At 54.8% G+C, this 25,106-nt stretch overlaps 1 protein-coding gene across 2 annotated transcripts; it reads right to left on the bottom strand.

Annotated features, from left to right (window-relative positions):
* Positions 1-373: 373 nt before the first annotated feature.
* Positions 374-25,106, bottom strand: OGDHL (oxoglutarate dehydrogenase L). Of its 2 annotated transcripts, XM_021699700.1 has the most exons (23): positions 25,085-25,106; positions 23,373-23,577; positions 21,275-21,433; positions 17,605-17,707; positions 17,097-17,212; positions 16,808-16,962; positions 15,930-16,076; positions 13,988-14,078; positions 11,431-11,610; positions 11,035-11,163; positions 9,770-9,949; positions 9,316-9,468; positions 8,666-8,768; positions 8,018-8,146; positions 6,826-6,976; positions 6,203-6,330; positions 5,411-5,589; positions 3,849-3,920; positions 3,641-3,766; positions 3,481-3,553; positions 1,924-2,087; positions 1,570-1,724; positions 374-1,136 (listed from the first exon to the last, which is right to left on the bottom strand). In XM_021699700.1, the coding sequence occupies exons 2-23, from the start codon at positions 23,574-23,576 to the stop codon at positions 1,013-1,015; spliced, it is 3,021 nt and encodes a 1,006-aa protein (XP_021555375.1). In that variant the 5' UTR covers position 23,577; positions 25,085-25,106; the 3' UTR covers positions 374-1,012. The 2 variants fall into 2 exon arrangements, with proteins under 2 accessions (XP_021555375.1, XP_044772467.1); XM_044916532.1 differs by lacking the exons at positions 21,275-21,433; positions 25,085-25,106 and having other exon boundaries at positions 23,373-23,576.

Genomic DNA, 25,106 nt, shown 5'->3' on the forward strand with positions numbered 1-25,106 from the left:
GCCTTCCTTGACTCCCACAACCCTCTGCACTTACCTCCAACATAACTCTTTTACCCAGGCCCCAGTGTCCAGCACAGAGAAAGTACTCTAAGAAGCGATAAATGAATAAACGCTTTGCAGAAAGCAAAACATCCTTCCTCTGCTGCAGCTTCCCCAGCATCTTTGTGGGGAAGCAAAACCAACAAAAGGCTAAACAGTGGACATGCCAACAGATTTTGCAAACATTGCCTAGTGCTCAAAAGAAAATCTGTCCAATGGAGACAGATATTTTACCCTCTACATGCTTAGTTTTTTTCTTCCTCCCCATTCCCTATCCTCTCTAAACCATATGCCTCTTCCCCAATTTTACAACATGAAATGAAAACAGAAAAACCTCTCTTAAGCATTTTTTTATTTCTCTGTTATTTGGTTTTCTACTTTGGTACACATGAGCTGCGGCTATATTTCACACAGAAGCTGACATATCTCATTATGACACGCCCCATAAAACAGAGCACATATAAATCACCTGGCAGGGTTTTGCTTCACCTAGTTGTTATTGCTAAAATCTTTATTTCTAAGAGCACAAAAGGGAACATTCCTTGAATCTACAGATGAACAAGGACAGGGTAAGCAGCAGCCAGATCTGCCAGGATGGGAGAGAGGGACCAAAGACATGGGTTCCCTCGTGGTTGTCCACAGAGACACGAACAGCACAGATGAAGAAGCCCAACAAAAATTTCAGAAAGACCAGGGCCAGTGGGGAAACACTCCCGGATTACAGCCCATCTATCAGACCCCTCTGGCTTGCTCAGTCCTAATAGACTGTGACATAAACACGATTGCCCAAGGTGGCCTAATACCGAAGCCAGCAGTGCCTATTCTTTGGTCTTAATTCCTTTTGTGAGTATTGTTTTATCCTGGAGCTCTACACAGCCCCTCTCCTGGGCAGGAGCACTATCCATCCCTCCCCTTGCCAGCCCCCATGTCCCCAGCCAGTCCCACATCAAGACCCAGCCAGGCCTTGCCAGCTCTAAAATGTCTTGCCCTCAAAGGCCTGGAGATTAAAGGCAGAATCCAAAAACTTCTTCAGAGAAACCAGGTGTGTGTTCCTGTTTCCTGTGGCTGGTGCAGCCGCTGGGTCACGGCCAACGTACCTGGGGGAGAAGAGACAAGTTAAGGGGAGGTCTGGGCCTGGCCTAGCCACTACCCCAGGACTGCATCGGGTCTAATCCTGATCATCATCCTGCCCTATAGAAGAAGAGCCTGAGGCTCCAAGAGGCTAAGTGGCCTAAGATCAAAGAAGGTTCTCTCATTCAGTTCTGGCTTCAGAACAAAAACAAAGGTTTACTCTCCATAAGGCGGAACTGACGGGGTCCCTGATCTCTCATCAACAGTCACAAAGCCAGCAAGGACTATGGGACCCCTCCCCTCAATTTCCAGTGTGGTCCAGAGAAGGGCAGTAACCAGTTCTGGCTCACACAGCCAATGGGGAAGGCAGAGCCAGGATTGGGCTTCACGCCCCCAGAGTCCCTTGAGCCCAGAGGAAGTAAGGCGTAGGTGGCAGATACCCCCCACCCAGCCCTGTACCATATGGGCCGCGCCCGGCTCAGGATGGTCATGAAGCGTGGGCTGATGTAGTCATAGTAGCCCATGTTCTTGTGCTCTTCCTGACACCACACCAGCTCTGCGCCTGGGTACTTCTCTGCCTCTTGCTTGATCAAGTCGAAGGGGAATGGAGAGATCTGGGGCAGGCAGGGAGAGAGCGGAGTACAGCCAGGGGAAGGGGGCGTGCCCACGGCCAGCGCCCTAAGACAGTAGCCTCAGCATTGTGAGGCCCTTGTGAGGCCCAGTCCTGCCCCTGACGGGCATGCTGCCCAAAACCAGGGGGCTGCCAATTGGACCCCATCCATTACCCTGACTGGGCAAGGGGCTAGAGTGCACCTGTTCCAGGCGGGTGATGGCCACTTGCTCCTCCAGGCCCTGGCTGCTCCGCTCCTTCACCAGGTCATAGTACACCTTTCCGGTGCAGAAGATTAGCCGCCGTACCCGCTCAGGAGCCTGCGTCGCAGCCCCATCCTCAGGAATCACCCGCTGGAAGCTGGTCCCTGGAGGTCCCACAGGACATTGGCAGGGGCATCAGCTCCCAGAGGAACAATAACTTGGCCAGAACAGCTTGAGAACCAGGCCTACATCCCTGGGCCCCGAGGCTCTCCCTGGCCACTGAGACTAATCCCAGGTTTGGATCTGTGGCTGCAGGGGGCACCTCTTGAGACAAACCATGGAGCAGGGGACAGCTGACACCCTCAGACATCACACGGAGAGGGGTAGAGACAGGCTGGAGCCAAGGGCACGGCCCCGGGAACATGAACATTTAAGGTGACAGGCTGGGGGTGGGGGGGCACGTATGCTGGGGAGAGCCCTTGGAGGGGACAGAGAAGGTGACATCAAGTCCCCATCTGATGGCATCGATGTCTATCCCAAACCTGCTCCCCATCCAGTCACGCTCACCTCCCACATGCGCTCCCCAGCCACCAGATCACCAAGCTAGAAGGTGAGTCTGGGGGGTTGCTGCACATTCGTCCCTCCCTCCCTCAGCCCTGCTGTTGTCTGGGGGGCTGCTGCACATTCGTCCCTCCCCAAGTCCCCATCTTCCTGTACATTTTTCCTTCCTGGGCACACACCATGTGCCAGACACCAAGGCAACCATGCTGCAGAGAACCTCTGAGTCAAGCCACTCTAGTGTCCCCCAATCTCTGGTGAGGACTGAAGGACAGAGGGTAACTGGCTGCCAGTCCCCAGCAGAGGAAAGCAAGCACCGGGTGCTCAGGCCAGGCGGTCCACAACGTCAATGCCAGGGCTCTGAACCACCGGCTCGGTCATCTGCCCACACCCGAGGGCATGCCCACACATATACAAGTGAAAAACACCTGTCCACGCTGCCGAGTCCCTTCCTGGCCAGCACCTGCCACTCTCCCTACTACCCAGGACTGTGTTCCCAGACGGCTCTGCTCTGGCGAGCCTCAGGGCCCCACCTCAGCCCCTCCCTGATCCTCCCTGGATCACAGCTCAATTCAAACACCTGGTCCTTCAGATACTTTATCTGACCCTCAACTCCTAGGTATAGGAGTCTGAAAGTTCTTGGAGGAGCGGTGGGTCCCCAGGGCCAGCAATGTCTATTTGGTTCAGGAGTAAAAAAAAAATCTGAATAAGTAAATGAACCATACTCAGTGCCCTGCCATCCTAGGCAGGCCTGCACCAGGCCTCCCTCCTCTCAGCTCCCCCAGCACAGCCGGGTGGGCCCGGCTGCTTGGCCCAAGTGAGCCAAGCCGGACCTCGTCAGGTGGCTACCATGCTAACCTCCCAACCTGGCCGCTGGTGGGGACAGAGCCCGGAGCTGCGACAGAAGCGAGGACAAGAGTCCGAGGAGCAGAGGGCCACGGGCCACCAGGCACCCCCCCCGCCCCATCAGCCACCTCCCCGGCACACTTAGGCACTTACCAGATACCATTTGGTCGAAGCTGGACTTGGCCTCTGGGTGCCTCAGCAGAGATTTGGGTGTGAAGATGATCAGCTGGAAGGGAAACATGTGCCCATCTGGCCCGAGCCCCCGCCCCTGGGCCTGGCACTGCCGAGGCAGTGAGCAGGGCGGGCAGCTCACCGGCTTCCGGAAGGGCAGCAGGACCTGGCGGCGCAGCACGTGGAAATAGCTGGCTGGTGTGGAGCAGTTGACGACAATCCAGTTGCAGTCGTAGAGCTGGCTCACTTCGAAGTCCTCCGTGAACACCTGGGGGGCCGGGGTATGGCTGGGAGGCGGCTCACCTATGGCACCCATGCCCCGGCCCGGCCCCAGGGGAGGGAGCACTTACGGGATATGCATCGGAGTCATCATTGCTCATCTGCAGGAACCTCTCAGGCCTTGCTGAGGAGTGCTCTGGGCCCTGAAATCAAGTGCCAGATGGCATGGCCTGGCCTAAGTGCAGGGACCCAGGGCACAGGGGAAAGTCTGGGTGGCTTCTTAGAGGAGGTGCCCTCTCTCTCTGGAGCCTGAACCACAGTAAAGAACCAGGAATGTGGGAGAAGAGGAGAGGGAGGATGTCTTCAGAGGAGGGTCTAGTCAGAGCCAGCACATGTGAACGTGTGGGACAGGAAGAACAGGTAAAAAGGCCAAGGTGAGGTGCTTCTTCCAGAATGTTCTGGAATTGGCAGTTGCCATTTACTGAGTACGTGCTGTGTGTCAGGCACAGTTCTATGGACCCCATACACATTATTCACTAACCTTGAAAGCAGCCCCATGGTGTAGACATGTTTCCTCACTTTACAGACGAAGGTGAGTTGCAAAGAGATTAGGAACAACCCCATGGTCACCCAGCCACAAGGGGCAGATTCGAACCCATGACTGACTCCTACTCCTGTTCTCACCCACGTGGGCGGCTCTGCTCGATGACAGCAGCAGGACAACACCACAATGACCTCCAAGGTGGCCCCCCATGGGACGAAGATGATCTGTCCCACAGCCCACAGGCACCAGTCAGGCTGCCCCACCCTCCCCACCCAGCCTGGCTCAAGCTCCACCCTGTGCCTTTCCAGCTACCTGCCCTTGGGCAGGTCCCTCCACCTCTTTCCTCATGTGTGAAGTGGGAAACAGGACCGGCCGCCCAGTCCGGTTGTGAGCATTCCACAGGATGACACAGGCTATGCTGCTCAGCGCCGCGCATCCTGGCTCCGACAGCAGAGTGATCAGTCCCTGACTGGATGACCAGTCCAAGCGGCACAGGCCCGCAGGGACATGCACGGCAGCCCAATCATCCGGGGGGGGGGGGCGGGGGAAGGCCCTGCCCCCGGTCACAGAACCAGGCTGGAGGCCGCATGCACCCTGCTCCTGGCTGCCCCTGCAGCCCGCACGGCCCCACGCGTCCCCTACCTGGGCGGGCTGCACAACCACCGGGGGGTCTCGAGGGCCCTGCTCCTGCCCTCCCGCCCCCACTGGCCTGCGCGCCCTCCGTGCTCCCTCTGTGCCGCCGCTCGGCAGAAGACCAGAGGACAGGCCGTACTACACGGCGTTACGTTCGGATCCCAGCTTCTAGCCGTGTGACTTCAGGCAAGCCCGTCTACTTCTCTGCCTCAGCTTCCCTCATCTGGGAAGTGGGAACAAGAGCTACTTCATTAATTCGCTGTCAGGACTGGAAGAGCTCACAGAGAGGGTGTGACACAGAGCAAACCCTCAGACGTGCCGGCTGCTTCCATCGCTCGTGACAGCCGTGCCACCCAGCGGCGGCACACGTACGCGGGCCCCACCCTGCGCAGACCCGTGTGTTCCGGGGGCCTGGACGGAAAACAGCGCCCAACCCTGCAAGCAGCCAAGGGCCCACCCACCCTCTCCCAGGCGTGCCAGGGCCTTCCGAGCCCCCGGGCACCACGTGGCCCTCACCATGCCCTCCATGCCGTGGGGCAGCAGCAGGACGATGCCGTTGTGCCGCACCCACTTGGCCTGGCCGGTGCTGATGAACTGGTCGATGATGCACTGGGCCATGTTGTGGAAGTCACCAAACTGAGCCTCCCAGAGGACCAGGGCATTGGGGCTGGCCATGGCATAGCCCAACTCAAAGCCTAAACAGAACACACAGAGACAGAGCCCGCCGCACATTGTCACCAAGTGGCAGCGGCTCCAGTCAAACCCAGCCCTTGTTCATACACTCTCCGTGTCCCCAGCCATCCTTCCCAGCAGGCCAGCAAGAGCCAGGGGACTCCTTGTGGCCCAAAGGCCAGAATCTCCCTTCCTGGAAGCTCACAATATGCTCAGAGATGCCACCCTCAGCCCTAACCTCACATATGGCCAGCTTCAGCCTTATCTAGACCAGAAGCCAAGTCCAAAGATACCCCGGGGAGGCAGCAGGCATCATCTGCCAAGAGGAACGCCCCAAAATATGTGCAGTGCTGCTAAGTGGAAGGGATGGGGTGGGGGGCTGCTCGCTGCAGGGTTCCTGCTTCTCGGAGGAGGCAGTAAGGGAGGAAGCAGGCCAGCTAAAGGTCAAGCCAAGGAAGAAAGAGTACAGAGGACACAGTCCTGGGAGCCCAGAGCCTCGGGAGGGGCTCTTGAGATAAGAGCGGCTGGGTGGTCATGGTCAAAACAATAAAGATAGGACAGCTTGGGATGCAAGACCCTCTCTGGTCCCCAGGTATCGCAGGGTCTGCCTGACCTGCAGGCAGAGTTCTGACCCACCCAGGACTCCATACTCTGAGAGGGAGCTGTTGCACACAGTGTAGGGGGCCTGGTCAGGCCAAAGGTGGTTCATGGGGACACACGTCCTCCGGTCAACTTCCTGGTCATGGAGAACGTGGTGCCGGTGACTGGAGAGAGACAGATGGGGAAGGGATGGAGGGCAGGTGGATTACCACCTGTTCACCCAGAGCAGGTGGGCCAGGTAGCAGGAGACAGGCAAGCCTCTGTCACGGTGCCAGGAAACCTGACTGAATTCCAGACGATGGTGACACCAAGAAGGCCCTGGGAAGCCAGAGCAATCTGGTGTCTCTTCCAGGTAGCCTCCCTTCCCATCCCAGTGGTAATCCCACGGGGTCAGAGAGGTGGCCAAGCAGTCTTCTGATGGCTTGACCCAAGGGCAGGGGCTGGAGATGCTGAGGGGGTTACCTGTGACAACCTCAGCCAGCTAAGGGCTCCCCAGACACGGGCCAGGAAGAGGAAGAGCCGGCTCCACCCCAGAGCTCTTGGGCGGATTCTGGGAGACCCCACACACAGGTAAGCTCTCAGAAATCCCGTGGGGTGTACGAGGACAAGGCTAATGCCCATGGGGCCCCAGGGCCCAGAGACCACTCTCCCATCCTCACCTGAACGTGCCCCTCTCCACATCCTGCCCACTGAGCCGCACGTGGATGCCCTCCTTGAGCAAGGAGCCGAAGGCCATGTACTCCGCCAGTGCCCAGTCCACCGTCCGTGTCTTGGTCATGTCCGCACGGCCCCGCAGGATTCGAGAGAGGCCTGTAGGAATGAACAGCCGGCCTGAGGGATGCAGGGGCTTGGCCACCCCAGTGGGGACAGCCATCGCACCAGGGCCCTAACCCAGGTGTGTATGTACTCAGTGTACACCGCTCCCACAGAGCAGGGCCTTAGCAGGCCACAGGAGACCCAGTGCCGGGCAGCCCTCCTCCGGCACCCCCACTCCATGAGCAGGCCTGAGCCCACCATCGCCCCAACTTCCCTCCCTTCGGGAAGAAGGAGCAGGCGTCACTAAGTGAGCATCTGCCACATGCAGACACTGTGTGCACTGAGTCAGGAACATTCCTCACGGGTCACCTGCCAGAGTGGTGCTGACTGTCCCCACTCTCCAGATGAGGAGACTGAGGCTCAGAAGAGGGAACGGATTTACGCATGACCACACCACTGTAACGATGTTTGGATCTGAGCCCAGGCACCCAGCCCAAGCAGGGCTCCTGCTGGCCCACAGGCCCCATGTGACGAGCACACCGAGCAGGCAGGCCAAGAGCCCGGGCCACCGTGCACACTGTGGAGGAATCCCACAGGCTGGTCGGAGCATGGCAGGCATCCACACCACCGTGGGGGCCCTCCAGGCTGCCCAGCCAAGAGGTATAGCCAGCAGCCACCTACTAGCCTAGGTTCACCAAGGAGCGGCAGGCTCGCCCTCTCTCATCCATCCAGACCACCAGGAGGCCCAGCACTCCTGCCCCTTCCCAACATTCCAGACCCAACCAGCCCCTCCACGGAAGCCCTTGCTTCCCTGCTCTCCTTCTGTTTGACCCACACGCAACCCCAGCAAAGGCACTGCGAAAATCCAAGGTGCCCAACATAAGCCTTGGCCACTGGCACCCGGAAGGGGGCAGGGCTTCCCAACCTGCCCGCCCTGAGAGGAACTATTATCACGGGCACCTCACAAGAGCGCCAAAGAGGCTCCAAGAGCTCAGCTGACCTGCCAAGCCCCAAGTGGGGATGCAAACGTGGCTCCGCAGCCCCTGAGCACCATCTCCCACAGGGCACGTGCTAGAGCCTGCACAGCAACCTTACCACTGTGGATCTTAAAGTCCTCCACGGGCACAGAGCTAGCCACTTCGCCAATGTGGGTCAGCACGTCCTCGGGAATGCCTGTGGCTGGGCATGTCATGCTCTTGGGCTCCCCGTCCACATTGAAGAAGCCTGAGAGGGCAGAGACTCTGTGTGCTTCTGGGTGGCGGTCAGGCCTCAGATCCCCTGGTCAGCCTACCTTCCCAGAATTCAGGGGCCCACCTCTTCCTTAACCCCACCTGCACTCAAACCCTGACCCACCCTCGGGACCTGTGACAGCTGACAGCCACATCTTCCCCTGGGCCCCTGTGGGGACTGCTCCCTGGGCCCAGGGTCACAGCCATCTAGCTCCATCCCACAGAGGCCCTCTGAGCACCCCTCCCCCAGGCTCTCTCCACTCTGGAGTGCACCTGCTTTGGCTCAGCTCTCCCTTTCCGGAGAACAGCTGGTTGCATATGCGCCCAGGGCAATGCCATCTCTCCTGTACCCCGGCCCATCCCCACCTGCAGGAATTAGCGCCCCCAGCCTCAGGAGTCTCAGGGATGGAGCCTGCAGCCTCTGGGCTGGGCCACGACTGCCCTCACCCAGGACCACTGCAGTCCTGGTCCCAGGCCCAGGTCAATCACTCTCAGCCACACACCACTCACTCACCAGGCCAGGGGGAGTCCAGCCAGTGCTTTATATGCAGGATCTTTTTATCCTTGGACCTGCCATATGCCTCCTCACAGATCCGGTCATATTTGGCGATTTCTTCCTGAAATCAGGGTGAATGCAAGAATTGAGGCAGTGATGGCTGGATAACCAAAAGCTGGATCAACATGGACTCGTAAGCCCTGGTCCCCTTCACCACACTACATTCTAGAACTGTCTGTCTACTGGCCCGCAGGGACCCTGTGCCCAGGGGCCAAAGTCTCAGAGTTAAGGGGGATCCCTCCTGCTCAGCAAGGGACTTGCTGGAGGCTCAGAAAAGACTCACAGTGCTTGCTCTCAGAGCTCCTTCAAAGCAGGAGGACCAATGCATCCACAGATAACTGTGGGGACAAACCCAGTTCAGGGCTGCCTCCTGCAGGAAGCCTTCCTGGACTCCTGCCTGAGGCTGAGCTTCCCCCACATGGCAGCATTCACTGTCCCACCAGGCTGTAAATGTCTTTGGCTCTCTGTCCCCCTTGACAACGAGGGGCTGCTGGGGACAAAGACCATATTGGCTATTTCTTGAAATCACTGCCAACATCAGCAACTACCCCAGGATCCCGGCTCTGCCAGAGGCTTATCTCAGGCATCCATGCAGCCCGCCTGCCCACCTCGAACTCTTGCAGGGTGACTGTGCCCTCAGCAATGAGCTTGTCCGCGTACTTCTTCAGCACAGGCACCTGTCTGTGGATCTGCTTGTACATGAGCGGCTGCGTGAACATGGGCTCGTCCATCTCGTTGTGGCCACGCCGGCGGTAACAGACCTGCAAGGACAGTGTGGGGAGGGGCTCAGTCCCTGCCCCCAGGCTGTGCAGGCCTAGTCCTTGCACAATAGGGCGCGGGGGCGGGGGGGGGAGGCCGGCAGGACATGCCCTTCCAGGCCCCTGAAAGCCCCCCACTACCATGTATCACCGAAAGCCCCACCTCCCAGCCTTTGCAGAGACTCTCTTGGTGGCACTAAACCTTCCAGCCAGAAAGCACTCCCAGCCCTCAGTGCCAAAGACACTGCAGACCTAGCCCACTCGGTCACAGCCACCCCCACCCTGGTCTCAGCCCCAAACCCACCAAGTCCACCACCACATCTTTATTGAATGTGTTCCTCCACTCGGCTGCCACACTGCACACGTATATCACGGCCTCTGGGTCATCCGCGTTCACGTGGAAGATAGGTGCGTTGACCACACGGGCCACATCGGTGGGGTACGGTGAGGAGCGGGCCATGCGGGGGTCTGTGGTGAAGCCAATCTGCAGAAGCAGGGGGAATGGACAGTGCCTCTGGAGAGCTAGACAGGCACCGCCTGCCTGGGAGACTGGTGGGTCCAGGAAATCGGGGGGATCTTTGCCTTGAGGTCCGTTAGGTGTGACCAGGAGGGACATGGCACAGGAAGGGAAAAGAGTAAATGATCCCTCAATCGGGGCCTACAGCAGGTCCTACAGCGATGGCAGCAACACCGAGGTAGCCTGCCTGCTTTTTTCCCATTTCATGCGGTGGCAGGTAGAGCGCAGGCCTGGCTAACCGCCAGCCCCGTCAGCTGCTATGTGTGCAATGCTAAGACAGGTACTCTAATCCCCAAAGCCTCAGTTTCCTCATCTGTTCAAGGGCTCATTAAATACTACTTCACAAGGTTATTCTGTGAAAATTAAATGACTTCATGCAAATAAGGCAATTAACCCAGGGTTTTATAGGCTCAGAAGAGCTATTAGTAAGCACAGCTGCCTGAGGAGCAAAGGCCTATGACCATTGTGTTCTCAGACTGGTTCCTAGAGAGCTAAAAGGAGCATCTGGTTTCATGCCCAGCCTCTGTGCTAGTTACATCTGTATGCCTTTGTCCTTACAACGTTCTCCATAGTGTGTGTGTGTGTGTGTGTGTGTATTTACATGTACACATATACATATAGACACAAACCAATTTCATAGAGCAGGCTGGGGAGAGCAGGGATCCTGCCTGAAGTCACACTGGGGAGTGGCAGAGCAGTGGGATTAAAACCAGGATCATCTCGGGGCACCTGGGTGGCTCAGTCGGTTAAGCGTCCGACTCTTAGTCTCGGCTCAGGTCATGGTCTCGGGATCCTGAGATCGAGCCCTGCCTTGGGCTCCACGCTCAGTGTGGTGTCTGCTTGTCCCTCTCCCTCTGCTCCTCCCCCCACTTGCTCTCATGCGCTCTCTCTCGAATAAATAAAATCTTAAAAAACAAAACAAAACAGGATCATCTCAAAAAAAACCCAAAAACAAAAAACTAGGATCATCTCACACTTCCCCCCAAAAGTGCTACCTAGAATTCAGGAATGGGGGACACTGACGAGGCCCGCCAGGCAGCCCAGGTCCTCACCTGGTTGTTGACAACCACATGCACAGTACCATTGGTGGTATAAGAGGGCAGGTCACTCAGGTGGAAGGTCTCATACACCACACCTTGGCCAGCGAAGGCAGCATCCCCATGAACCAGGATGGACATGACCTGCAGGGCCGGATGTGAGTCAGGAGGAGTCTGAGCCTGTGCAGCCCAGCACTGTGTCCTACAGTACTAAGATCCAAGCCCTATTCCTCCGAGCCCACCCCTCAGAACCCACTCCTCACAGCCCAGTCCTGCCAGCCCACCCCTCAGAGCTCAGTCCTCACAGCCCACCCCTCAGAGCCCAGTCTCTCAGAGACCATTACTCTCTCAGAGTTCAGCACTCGGAGCCCAGCCCTCAGGGCGCACCCCTTAGGAACCAGGTGTGTTCACCTTCTTGCCCTGGGCATCCCCTCGGTAGAACTGTTCTGCCTTCGTCTTTCCCTGCACCACAGGGTCCACGGCTTCCAGGTGGGAGGGGTTGGCCACGAGGGACAAAGTGATATTTCTGTTGGTGACCCGGTTGATCCTCTCATGGTACATGCCGAGGTGATATTTGACGTCTCCAGAGCCCTGAAGGTTGAGGCAGGCTGTGAGGAACCCAGCCCTCCCACCGCAGACAGGAAGACAAGTAGACATGCAAGCCCACAGTGGGGCTGGGACATTTCCTGGATTCTGCTCCCTGGGAAGGCTGTGCTATTCCTGACCGACACCCTACCCCTCCTTGAGAAAGGCAGGCAGGTTCCCCTGGGCCTGGGTTCAGGGGCCAGACAAGCTCCCTCATCAGAGCCCCTCCGCACTGTCAACTACCATCCTCAGCATTAATGACAGTGCAAGCAGAGAAATGAAGGTGCTGGTAAGAACAATGGCGTGGCCTCTGGGCAAATACTGGAGCTGAACCCCTACCTAATTCCTTACACCAAATAACCAATAATGTATACATGACAGATGAAGCCATAGCATAGCAGAGAAAAACATCGTATTTTATATGATCTTGGAGTAAGGAAGGCCCTTCCAAACAATGTACAGAGCTCAGAAGCCATAAAAGATAAGGCAGCTAAAATTTAATAAATCTGCTGAGGGCGGGGTAGCAAATCCATGCACAGTGTTAGGGGGGAAAGAATCAAGCTGAGAAAAATATTTATAAGACAACCGCAGGCAAAGGGCTAGCGCCCTCAATATATAAGACACTCTTACAAATCAGTAAGACAAAGCCCCAAATCCCATAGAAAAATGAGCAAAAGCCATGAAAAGGAATTTACAGAAAAAGAAATATACATGGCTTAAAAACATGTGAAAAGATACTCAACTTCATAACAAAGCAATATGTTAAAATGCAATCATTTTTGCACCTATCATATTGACAAAGACAGGAAGATTTGACAGAGTATGGAAGGACAAAGCCTGGGACCTTCGCACCTGCTGGGGGTGGGCCTACTGGTGTCTTCAAGCTCTATGGGGGGACGTTAGTCTGGCTACTGCATTTCTCAGACACCATCTAACAATGTCCTCACACACGTGTGCAAAGAAACTCATTCAGCAACTTAACACCCATCAACTGGCGAGGCGCAACCCAGGGGCCTGCTCGAAGCTCGGGGAGCTCCCGTGTGCTGCACGAAGCCGCGACAGCTCATTAAGTGAAAACAGCAAGGTGCCACGTGCTGTCACAAGCTGCCCCCCATCTCCCAGCCTGTACAAACAGGTCTGTCCCGGACGGATCTGTGGGTTGGGGCCTGTGTGGAACATTTCTGGAGGTACATACCTTAACACAAACACTGGCCACAGAGGAGCCTCTGAAGAGCAGGTGAGGGGTCTCAAGAAGGAAACTTAATCTCATCGGATACACTCTTTTTTTTAACAATGCTCATATTTTTTAATTTAAAAAAATTGTAAATACTTTTTAAAAAAATATCCTTTAACCAGACTTTACACAGTTTATACACATCATCTCTTTGATTCCTCACAACCATCCTGGGGGGCAGGGGTTTTCATCCCCACTTTACAGAAGAACAAACTGAGCCTGGGAGAGATGAAGGTGACATTAGAGCGAGTGCTCTGATCTCTGATAAGCAAAATGAATGGCATCTTGGGGAGATTCTGGGCTGGAAGCCAGCAGATGTGGATTCTAGTCCCTGCTTTGCCTAATGCACTGGATGACCTTGGAGCAGCCATTTAATGTGGTTCATTTTAACAAACCAGGCACCCGTCCTGGGTGCTGGAGCTTTGGGGATGAGGTCCCTGCCCTCATCCTGCTACCAGCCTAGAGAGGAAAACAGATACACACACATGTGCACAGGCTGGAGAAGGCCAGAAGGGAGATGGTACAGAGGGGAAAAGGGGTACAGGGGAGGAAGGGATGGGCTTGCTGCCTTGAGGACCAGGAGAGCCACCCAAAGGGGAGCCAGGCAGGGCTGTGAAAGAGGCAGAGAGCAGAGAGCAAGGCCGTCTGTGTTCAGGCCCAGTGTGGGTGACGGCATCAGGGTGTGAGGTGTGCTTAACATACGTGCAGACCAGGAACGGGCGTGTGAGCAGAGAAATGTTTCCTCTGCTCCTCACTGGGCGCAGGGAAGCTGTCCTGGCCTCCCAAGGCTGTCTTGGGCAAACAAATGAGTGAAGAGACCCTTCTGGGCTGGCAGTCAGGACCCTGGTACAGAGTCAGGCCACACAGCTAAAGTAAATGCCTTTAGGCCCTTCCCTGCACCTCTCCGGGCCTCAGCTTCCCTAGCTGAACATAAGGAGGCTGGTCCAGATTGCCTGAGGGCTCTCCCAGCTGTCAGAGATCATAGCACTCACTCTAAAACACCTTAGTGACCTCACACAAACATACCCATTTTCTTCCCACTTTTCTGCATATCCATCCATCTCCAGATCTGTTTGAGCCTAGATGCTTCTGGTCCAGTCCCTCCCTAGTGCACCTCCCAAATATCTGGGACCAGGGTTTGGCACCTACCTCGTCTGCCGCCTCCAGCTTGGGGTCAAACTGGCAGAATATCTGCTCCAGGTCCTTGCGGATCACGTTGGCCAGCACATTCAGCCTGCCCCTGGAGCCACAGGTGGTAGGACTCTCATCTGGCACAGAGGCCACCTCCCCCCAGAGCCCCAGCATCCCCACACTCCTGCCCACCTGGGCCTATCATATTAGCATGGGGGTCAGGGAAACCCTCCCCGTCAGGGGAACCCTCCCCATACAGTCCGAGGGAGGCCCAGTCCTCTCATTCTGTCTCAACCTACAAGGTATGTGAGTGGTTCTAGCTGGCCAACTCCCCCAGAAACCCCTGTACATCCCACTCAGATTCTGGAGGCCCTCATAAGCAGAAGTCACCCAGCCTCATGGCAGGATGCACACACCCCCACTCCCCCCAGCCACCCCTACATCCCTGCCCCACCCCATCTCCCTCCCCACCCCCAGAAGCTGAGCCTAACCCAGTACCTCAATCCCAATCTGCTAATGCATCAGAGCTGCTCAAACATGACTCCCAGCCCAGCCAGCAGGTCAGATCCTGACCTGATCCTAAGGTCAGGAGTTACCAGGGGACCTGTCCAGGGGAGCTGAGGTCTAAGGGTAGGGGTAGGAAAGCAGCCAGAGACCAGGGACTCTCTAGTCCGGCCTGGACTTCCCATCAGGATGCAGTTTATTCAGGGGTGGGCACCAGGCTGATCAGGGCACAGGGGAGGACTCAGAACTCACCCCCCCCATAGCCCACCAGCAGACACCAGCCGCAGGCCTGCACACACCCTGGCCCAACTTCCAGCTCCACGTAGCCCTGTGACAGAAGGGCAGCCCTCTTCCAGGTGGACCTCTCCTATGTTCTGGCGGGGGGGGCGGGGGGGGCGGGCAGAGCTATGAGGCCAAAGGAGCTAAATGAACAACCCTCAGCTCCTTTGGGCAAAGCCTTAAACCCTCCCCTTACCCCCAACTATGGAGGTCTGGCCTGGAACAGCCCTTACTCAGGCCAGAAGCCTGCCCAGCACCACCACATAGTCCCAGAACTGCCCCTGACTGCCCAGTGCCATCCTCCCCGAGAGATCCACTGAAGCCATGTGTGTGGGATCTCACACCACTGGGCCAGCTCTGCCTGACCCTCTGACGAGACACTGGGCATTTCTGGACCCCTGAGAGCAAGGAGCTGGGACAGACAAATCCCAGGCTCCTCGCAGGCTAGCCCACCGTATGGGGACCCTCTCACACTGCATCTGGACACCTCGACCACCCCTCATGTTAGTGCAGTCCAGGACTGGCTCACCTGTGAGCAGATGGAAATGGTCACAGGAAATGCTGGGGCTCTGCCTCCGAGACTGCTCAGCATGTCCTCTTACACCCTGTTCCACAGGACCTCTGGCCACCCTGACTCTGTCCCCAGGCTGTAGTCCTCACTAGGGCATAGGCTCCAGCTCAGAGGCTAGCACCCAGCTGCTAGGCCAGCCTTCCAAGTCTATCAAGGTCTCAGGGAAATGTGCAGTCAGCTGTGGCCAGGGGAAAAAACCCTCAGCTCACCTCCAGAGATCCCCCTCCGGGGGATGCCAACCCAAGGCCACCTGCCCAGGCCCTGCCCTCGCTTCCCTGGGACATGCTCCTCCACAGGAACCTCAAGAGGCACGATACACCCCTTTTCTGAAATTTTGACCCTCCTGGGGACAGTGGCAACATGGGGAGAGAGAAACTAAGTCTGAGCAAACACGGTTAGTCCCTGCCTCCATGTGCTTTTGGCCAAGTGCCTAACTCTGTGATGAGCAGGCCCTAGGGCCCAGGGACTGAGAACTTTCTAGGCTATCCTACCTCTATCCCCAGATTCCATCAAAACCCCTGCTCTGATTTTCATCCCCTCCCTTCCACCTCATTCTGCTGGGCCTAGAGAAGAGACAGGCTGTGGAGGAGCAAAAAGGGGGCCCACCTGTGTGGCATCCCCAGGATGACATTCTCGATCCCCATCTCACTGGATTTGTCGATTATGGTCTTGAGGGCGGGAATCATGACCTCACAGCCCTCCAGGCCAAATCGCTTCTCAGAGGACCACTTCCGGGCCAGGAAGTCTTCAAATCTGCTTGGGGAGAGGAGAAGGGAAAGGATGGAGAGGCTGGGGCTCACAGGGGGCCATTCATGAGGGCCAGAGCTGGATGCCCAGGACAGAGGAAGCAGCAAAGTCACCTCCCTCTGCATAATCAGGACCTGCTACCAATATCCACCACTAAGGAGCGTAGGTCAGAGGGAGGCTGGGCATCCTCCCAGCCTAACCAAAGACTTCTGCCTGCACCCAAACCCAGCTATCACCCTCACTTCCCCTCCCCCTGCTCCCAGCCCACCATCCTGCACACACACACTACGCAGGGCTCCCTCTCCACGCCCCAAAGACCCCCTCACCACTCAACTCACATTCCAGCCTGCACCTCACCACCAGGGATCCATTCTGCACCCAGCAGCTGAGCCCCATGCTCTTCCTGACCGCTGCAGCCCTGCTCTACCCAGTTTTAGATGACCAGTGGGCAGAGCCAGGTGGTACCCCACCTGCAGGGAGGCGCTGCTACACTTGCTCCATGTAGGGACATCTTCCTGTCCAAACATTCCCACAGCCACTTTCCATCACTTCTGCCCCTGCTGTCATGTTCTCCTGGAGGCCATGCCTGCCCACCTGCCCCCGTGCTGCTCCTACGGGCTTCCCGAGGCCAGGGGATGAGGCCCATCCAGTCTGCCCGTGGTCCTGGCTTCTCAGCCAGGGCCTGGAGCGGCCCCTCCAACCACGCCCGCCACCCAGGCTGGTGCTGAGGGCCTGACCTCATGGAGCGCACCAGCCGGGCCAGCAGGGTTCGCTTCTCCTCACTGGAGAACTGCATCACGCCAGGTGTCTCGAACTTCTGCCGGACCCACTGGCACTGCTCCACGTCATTGATGAACATGAACTCCAGGCCGATGTGCTGGCAATAGGTGCTCTGAGGGAACAGACAGGGACTCCACAAGGAGCCAGGAGGAGGGACAACTGTCCTGAAAAGGCAGCACCCTCCTTCCCTCTAGCACGCTCCAGAGAGTGCCAGCAGGGCTGCCTGACACACCCGCCCGTGCTCACCTCCAGGCGCCGAATGATCTCCCGCAGAGAGAGGGTATGTTCAGACCCCCCGATGAAGGTGGTCGTGGGCAGCTGGAACTCCTTATCTAGGTCAGCCTCCCGCAGGTCATAGAAAGCTGACGAGGCACACACAGCCCAGGCAGTAGAGGGGAGGGGAAAGGGGTGAGGGGTCAGGCCCTGGTGGGGCCCAGCAGTACCCCCGGACCTCCCACCAGTTCCAGCTAAAGGTCAAGGACTCTGTCCGCAGGGTGCAGGGAGGCTGAAAGTCAGAGCCCCGCCTGTACCAAAAGGTGGGGCTTGGGCAAGTCTCTCTAGCTTGCTGAGCATGGTGCGCCAGCTAGGGAAGATGGGGAGACAGCACAGTGAGGTAGATGGGCAAAGGTCAGAGGAAAGCCTCTAGGGCTGACTGCTGGGCCCCAGGCCCCAGAGGCCAGTCAGTCCCAGAGCCCCTCACTGGGCCCCAGGCACCAGCTGGCTCTGGGCCTGCCAGAGCATCAGGAACTCTCACCCAATTTATCGATGGTTGTGATTAAGTCTGAGGGCACAAAGGAGTCCAGGTCTGCGTCCAGAATGCCCAGGGGGTCCAGCTGGGCCACATGGTGGCCCCGGATCTGGGAGGAAGGGAAAAAGGTTGGGGCCAGGCTGGGACACAGATGGACAGACCCTCACCAAAAGCCACGTTCTGGGCCCTGGCCCCTCATCCTCCACTTCAGAACCTCAACTCTCCACACGTCTCCAGCACCCAGCCACTGCACAGTTGCCGAGGCCATGAGCACTAACGTGGCAGGAGCTCAACTCTGTTTAAAAGCACAGCACGCAGCTTTCAAAAATAAGGATGCACACACAAAAGGATTAACTGCAGTAGTACTGACAGTCACAAAATTCTAGAAACTTCCTAAATGTCCATCAATAGAAGTCTGGCATATGGATATGGGAAACCCACACACGGGAGTACTATAGAGCTGTAAATAAAAAGTCCCTATCTGCTGCAATGAGGCAATCTCCACAAAATACTGTTAAGCAAAAAAGCAAACTGCAGAAAAGTATGTGTGGCAAACTCTCCATTATCTAAGAAAGAGAAGATTCGAGTAAATACACACATTTGCATGTAATTGTATATATACAAATAAATATATGCATTAGAAGAATACATCATAAAACAAGAAAAACTATTATCTGTGGAAAAAGGACAAAATAGGGTAGAATGCCAGGGCTAGAAGCTATACTTTTAAGAAAACATTTTGCTTTGAAGATGTGATTTTGGAATCTTGTAAATATTTTATACCACTATAAAACAAAATTAAGTTTTAAAAATTAAAATAAAACAAAAACAAGTGAATTCATGTATCCATTTGGTCACATAACTACACAATCGACTAACAGAATATCCCCAAAAGGCAAACAGAACTCCAAGAAAATAATATTATAAATTCATTTTTATTAATGGTAGTGGTAGTACTCGAGTTATACTGTAAAACTGCACTGTGTAGACTGTGGGAAAATCAAGTTCGTCATTGTACTGATGTCTTTGGGAACTTCTACTTTTGGCATCTTTAAAAGAAGACAGTGACATAAGATTAATGAGGACAAGGACAAACCCTAAGTCCTGCGTCTGAAGTACGTGGAAGCATCATATAAACCCATAAATGTGTTATCTTTAAAAAAACAGTACATATTTCCTGGCTCTAACCACTAAAAGGGCCCAGAAGGCATGACCAGACCATAGCAGCCACACTCCCAGCACTCCCTGAAGAATTGGCAGGTCCAGGGCCGGGCAAAAACGCACAAGATGAACTCGGAGCATCCTGTCATACCAGAAAGCAAAGGGGCGCTCAAACTGCTGGGCAGGGAGTAAGGACACGTTCGGACAATGGGAAGGATGGTATCTGTAACAGATGAAAACTCATCAAATAGGTTTAAATTCATACATTCGTATCGGACCATCTTTGGAGGATACCTCACACTTTTGAAAATCAGCCAATAAAATGAAAAATCAAGCACTGATCCTGCCTTTCCTAAGCCATTTGCACCTCAGGATAAATGGGGTTAACAAAGTAAGTTTTTCCTGATGGAAGCATTTCAGGTAATAAACAAAGAAAGGTAGAAATAGACTATTATCACCCTTTTTACCACTCCTAATGAATTAATGTGTCCAGGAAATAATCATCCAGAGCTGCTAACTGATGAAGTACCCATCACCACCAGGAAGCTGATTTTAAAACAAAAAAAAATCAAATCTGTATTGGATAAAGCTTCTAGATGTAATTACCAATTTACAGAAATTACACGGGACAAAGGGACAGATGAAATGACACCATGGGGATGCAATCAGCAAAATCCAGACTCAGGAAAACTCTACAGCACAAACCACACACACAACACACACACACACACTAAATGAATGAATGAATGAATGAATGACAAGGAATACACACAAAACCAGAGAGGAATCCGTAAAGCACAAGAGACTCAAGAACCACATCAGCTTATCACAGCCTATGGCTTTATTTGGATCCTGATTCATTCAAGCAGTAAAATCATGAGAGAAGCAGGCAACCGTGAATACCACCTGGGTATCTGATGACCTTAAGGATTACTGTTAACATTTTTAGGTGCAACGGTGATATCGTGGCACATTTTTAAAGAGTCTTTATCTACAGAAATACATGCTGAAATGTTTGATGTAAATGAAATGGTATGTCCAGGATTTGCTTCAAAATAATCAGCGGCCAACAGGTGAGGGCCCGGGGTGGTAACAGATGAATCAAGACTGGCCCTGTATTAACGGGGGTGGGATTTGCTACACAATTCTTCTACCTCTTCTGTGTTTGAGAATGTCCATAATAGTAAGTGTGCGGATTTCTCAGTACTGTGTGTTGATGAGTCAAACGAGAGCTCTCGCTCCTACAGACCTGCAAGGAGTGACAGCCCGCCTGGTGGGAACTCCCTCACGTCAGGCACAGCCTTTGGCAGATTTCTACCCTAGAAAAACACAGTAACACGCCTGATTTCAGACACTACCCTGCTTGAAGGACTCTCCAGTGCTTCATCTTGGCTAAAGAACAAAGAGCAGCTGAAGAGCTGGGAACTGTGCTGAGAGGACAAGGCCCTCGGGCAGCACCATGGATGTTACCTTGTATTTAACATGGAGCTTTGTGTTCTTTGTTCTTGATTTTCAAAGTAAATGGTTAGCTCATTTTCTGACTCTTTCAGCCAGCCAAGAACAATTACTACTTTTTTTGCTTTGCAGGTGGCCCACGATCCACAGGTCCTCAGGCAAGCAGGGAGGCCCAGCCCTACAGCGTCTGTCTTCCATCCCGGGTCACTGGTGCACAGGCAGTGAGGCTGCCACCCCAGGGTGCCTCACTCGGACTCGGAGGCAAGGCACCATTGCCACTGGCTAAGGCCTCCCCCTCCCCTGGCTCCTGCGGTGGCTTGCTGCTCCTTCCCATGGAGTCTCTGCCAAGGGCCCCAGAATGCCCTTGCCCTTCCTTCTGCATGCCCGCCTGACAAGTTGCTCTTATGAAATATTTTCTGCCACTGATTCCCAGAGAGATCCCAAACGATTACACTTGTTATGGAGGGAACACCCAGAGCAGCTCTCCAATTAGTCCTGTTCAGTCAAGACCAAGAATATGGAACCTCATCAAGATGCTTCGTCAGAGCAGGGGCCCAGCCTGGGGACCGAGCAGGGGAGAGCCGAAGTCTCCAGAACAGAGCAGCTGGTAGAGAAGGAGCTGTTTACTGAACTATCCGTTCGTTCATTCATTCCGTAAACCCTAATTAAGCGCCTGCTGTATATCAGTCCCAGTCCTCTTGGAATGCTCAGTCAAGAAGAGAAAACAGACATTAAACAAGGGTCGATCTACTCAATTTTTATTCAACCTTAACCGAAATTGATTACTAAGTACCACTCTAGGTGCTTGGGGCATAGTGGTGTGTGAGACAGATAGCACTCCATGAGAAAGACCAAACAAAAGACCAGGGAGTAGTTAGTGATGTGAACAGTTACATGACGACGAGTAATGGGAAGAGAGAGAGCCACCCAATAGAGGACTCAAAGAAGGGCTCTCTGGAGGAGATGATGCTGGAGCTGAGCCAGCCCTGTTCCCATCAGCACCTGGCCACATGCCAGAAGCCAGTCCCGCCTCCAAGCCTGGGCCCTCCCAGCCACTCACCTGGTAGGCCCGGATCAGGGACTGCACAGCCAGGTGGTCCTCTACCAGCTTGCTGGTGTCGGTCCGACTCGAGACTGCTGGCCTGCTCTCTGGGAACCGTGGCTGAGCCGGGTCACAGGCACCTTCCTCACTGGCTTTTCGGAAGAAGCTGTCCCAGGACTGGGCAGAGGCAGAAGTAAGAAAACAGTCAGTCAAGTCAGGGCCTGGGAGGAGTCGGGGGTGGCCCTGCCTGGGGGCCCCAGGGGGTGTTGGGTGTTCCTTCACCACTATAGCTCTTAGGACCTTCCCAGGACCCTGCTGAGACCTCTTATAACCAGCCCAGGGCCTCCCAACCCAAAGCCCAGATCTCTTCAGTCCCCAGCTTGGAAGTGTGTTGAGGGAAGGCTCTAACTTGTGACCCAGGGGCCTCAGGTGTGAAAGAGGCTTCTACCCTGGGGAAACATGCCCTCACACACTGTGGGTTGGCAAGAGGGCAATTTGGGAGGCAGGGCCTCAACATCTTCAATGAATGTAACTTTTTTTTTTTTTTAAGATTTTTAATGAATGTAATTTTTGAACCAGCAATTCCATTTTAGTAATTTATTCTACAGATGTACTTATATAGGTGTGCCTGGATGTACATACAAAGACGTTCCTTACAGGACTGTTTACAAAAATGACAACATAAAAAAAATCTAGGGGCACCTGGCTGGCTCAATAGGTAGAGCATGCAACTCTTGATCCTGGGGTTGTAGGTTTGAGCCCCACGTTGGGTATACAGATTACTTAAAAATAAAAATAAATGAAAAATAAAATCTCAAAAAAAAAAAAATCTAAATGGTGACCAGTAGGAAACAGGTCAAACAAATGATGGTACATTTAGATTCTGGAAGATTATGCAGTCTTTAAAAAAAGAAGGTGCATTTATTACTATGGATGTAGAATATCACTAAGATATGCGACTGCAAAGTGAACCAAGCAGAAGATGACATGACTGCTACTGTTCGTGTGGAAGCCAAAAGCAGACGTGCATATGCACAAGCACCTCCGTGTTCCAGTGTTTTCTTCTCCACACCCTCATTTGAGAGAACCAGGTGGCACAAGCCCTCTGGAAAGCAGTTTGGCGATGCCCATGAAAATGTTATACCCAGAGCCTCTGTGACCCAACAATTCCACTTTGGGGAACTGATCCCGCAGATAGCTGTGCACGTACAAGACGACAAATGGACTAAGTGATGCCCTGTGGCAGCGGTCGTGACAGCCAGGGCTTGGAAATGAGCGAGAGGTCTGGCGGTGGGGACAGGTATGGCACATCCATACCACGGATCACTATGCAGCTGGAAAAAAGAACAATGAGGCTCCTGATGCACTGACATGGAAAATCTTGGAGATGTATACTAAGAAAAAAAAGCCTGGAGACGTTGTTTTTGTGTACAGCGGGGAATCGAGTTGTTTGCAATAAATTTACCTAATGGATACAGAAGAAGGATAAAGGATAAAGAAATTTACTGAAAGGATACAGAAGCAACTAAGAATAAACTGGGGGACAGATAGGTGGTCGCTGAGCAGACAAGGGATGGATTGGGAGGGAGACTTTTTACTATGTAACCCCACACTTTCTGGTTTTGAGTCATGTTATCACTTTCCCCTGAGAGTGAGTGAAGAGGAGGGAGAACAGCTTTACTTCTCACTCCTCTCAGTCATCTGAGGGGTTTTTTTTGTTTTTTTTTTTTACCATCAGCAGGTATTTATTCAGCTCAGTACATATATAAACATTCTGGCCCTAACTACGCAACAAAGAGCCCCCTGGCCACAGCACAGCATGACAGGGGGGGCGGGGGGGGGGGGGTCTCAGACCAGGTGCGGCTGAGCAGGACAGGATCAGGGCTTCTCACGCCAGACCACCACCTACTGGCTGGTTCAGCAACAGGACAGCCATGGACTCTCCTCACCCAACAGGAGAACAAGGCTTCTATGAACAGGGACGCTGGAGGAGCCGAGAGGCAAAGAAACCTGCCCAAGATCACACAGCGGGCAAGCCGCTTCTCCCCATGGCCCCCTCCACAGCCCAGCTCCAGGAGCTTCCCTCCTGCACAGCAGGCAAAGGGGGGGTGCCAACCTTGTGGACGCTCTGGGGATTTTCCAACCAGGCGAAGTACATCTCCTCCATGTAACTGGAGCTGCCTCCACGTTTGCCGCTTGGGAAGGTGGCCGGTGGCCCAGAGGACCTGCTGCGCCAGTTGAACATGTGGACATCGTGGGGGGCCAGGAGCCTTGAGGCCTGTGCCCCAAGCCGGGAGGGCAGCAGTCTCAGCTGACTCATTCTGGACACAGGCAATGAGGGAGAGGCATAAACCACAGACCAGAACAAAGGCTCCGGCAGCCACTGTTCCCTCGTCCAGCATTTGTTCGTTCTACTGGGCAGGTGGCCCCGGGCTCGGCATGGATGGGACAGAGGAGAATGGGACGGTCGGCCAGCCCTCCCGGGGTCACTGCCTAGTGGGAGATCCCAGCTCAGTCAACTTCACCAACAGCTATTTAGCATCCCTGAGCCCCAATCCCGCCGTGCCCCACGCACCCCAGCCCACACTCCCTCTCTGCTGTCCCCCTAAGCCTGATAGAGAGACAAGTACCACCCAGGCCCTGCCCCAGGGAGCATTGATCCTAGGTCCCGAGCCCACTCAGAGGGTCACAGGGCATGTGCAGGCAGTACACCCAAGAAAGAGTGGGCCACAGAGCTGGCCACCCTGGAACTCGAGCAAGGGAGTCCTCCAGGGGCTAGCGTGTGCTATGCCTGGCCAGGAAAGAGCCTGAAGAAAGGGGTCTGGCCGGGCTGCACTATCTCGGGAGGCCTATGGCACTGCTGGGTCTCTGGTCACTGTCACCAGAAATGACTGGTGTCTTCCTCTGACTGCAAAACCAGCCCAGAGCACTCTCCCAGGCCAGAAAGCCAATCACACAGGCCTCAATGATCCCACCTCACAGGGGGAAAAATACAGCCTCAGAGAAGGGAAGGGCACTGGGGCACAGTGAAAGGCAGATCAGAAGCCTGGCCCCATGCCCAGCCCACCGCGGCTCTCAGTTGGAGCCACCCCCTCTGGCTCCACTACCCTGCCCAGAGTTTACACTCAGAACCAACAGCACTCAGGACAACCCACAGCTCAGGGGGTACATACAGGCTGGAGAGGACCTAGAACGAGAACCTGTAGCTCATCTCGTCCCCATTATGTCAACTGCCCTTTGCCCGGGAAAATTCCTGAATAACCAGTTTTAAATACTGCTTCCTCCACCCCCTCCCCGGCCAGACAACAGGTCTGAGAGCCTGAGAGCTTCCTCCAATCCTGGCAAGCCCTGGGGCTCCCTGTCCAGGCCAGATGGGGGTTGACAGGGCCCACTAAGGCCACCTCCTCCTACGCAGGATTTGTAAAGTAGGACCTCTGTTTCCCTACCCCCACCCCCACAACGGTGAGCAGAGCTCCGTCCTCTGCTCCAGCCCAGCACTGCCTGGACACAGAACAGCAACCCCTGAATCCTCATTAACACCCTTCTTCCCAGAGAATCCCAGCCTGTAAGTACGGTCCAGCACCAGAGCCACCCCACCAGAGGTCATGTAGACAGGAGCCTGCTTCCCCTTATGCAACTCAGTCCCAGAAAACATGCCTTCTGGGGCATAACTGGCTCCCAGGTCCTACCTGGCCGTGAGCCAATACCCTAGACAGGGCTTCCCCACCCTACCCCTGCCCTTTAGCTCAACCAAGTCACCAGAACTATCTGACTGGCCTTCTACAAGCCCTTCCAGCCTGCTTCCTCCCCCTCTCCCTCCAAACTCACATGAGGCAAAGAGAAGGGGGTG

Source organism: Neomonachus schauinslandi, chromosome 6 (assembly GCF_002201575.2).
Source record: "Neomonachus schauinslandi chromosome 6, ASM220157v2, whole genome shotgun sequence".
In the NCBI taxonomy this organism is placed as follows: Eukaryota; Metazoa; Chordata; class Mammalia; order Carnivora; family Phocidae; genus Neomonachus; species Neomonachus schauinslandi.

Excerpts from the sequence above, each read along its gene's own strand:
- OGDHL (XM_021699700.1), bottom strand. The coding sequence starts at position 23,576 with ATGAGTCAGCTGAGACTGCTGCCCTCCCGGCTTGGGGCACAGGCCTCA. Across the intron at positions 8,769-9,315 it reads TCACCCTGCAAGAGTTCGAG|GAAGAAATCGCCAAATATGA; the intron begins GTGGGCAGGCGG and ends CCCTGATTTCAG. Across the intron at positions 3,767-3,848 it reads ATGACTCCGATGCATATCCC|GTGTTCACGGAGGACTTCGA; the intron begins GTAAGTGCTCCC and ends CCGGCCCCCCAG.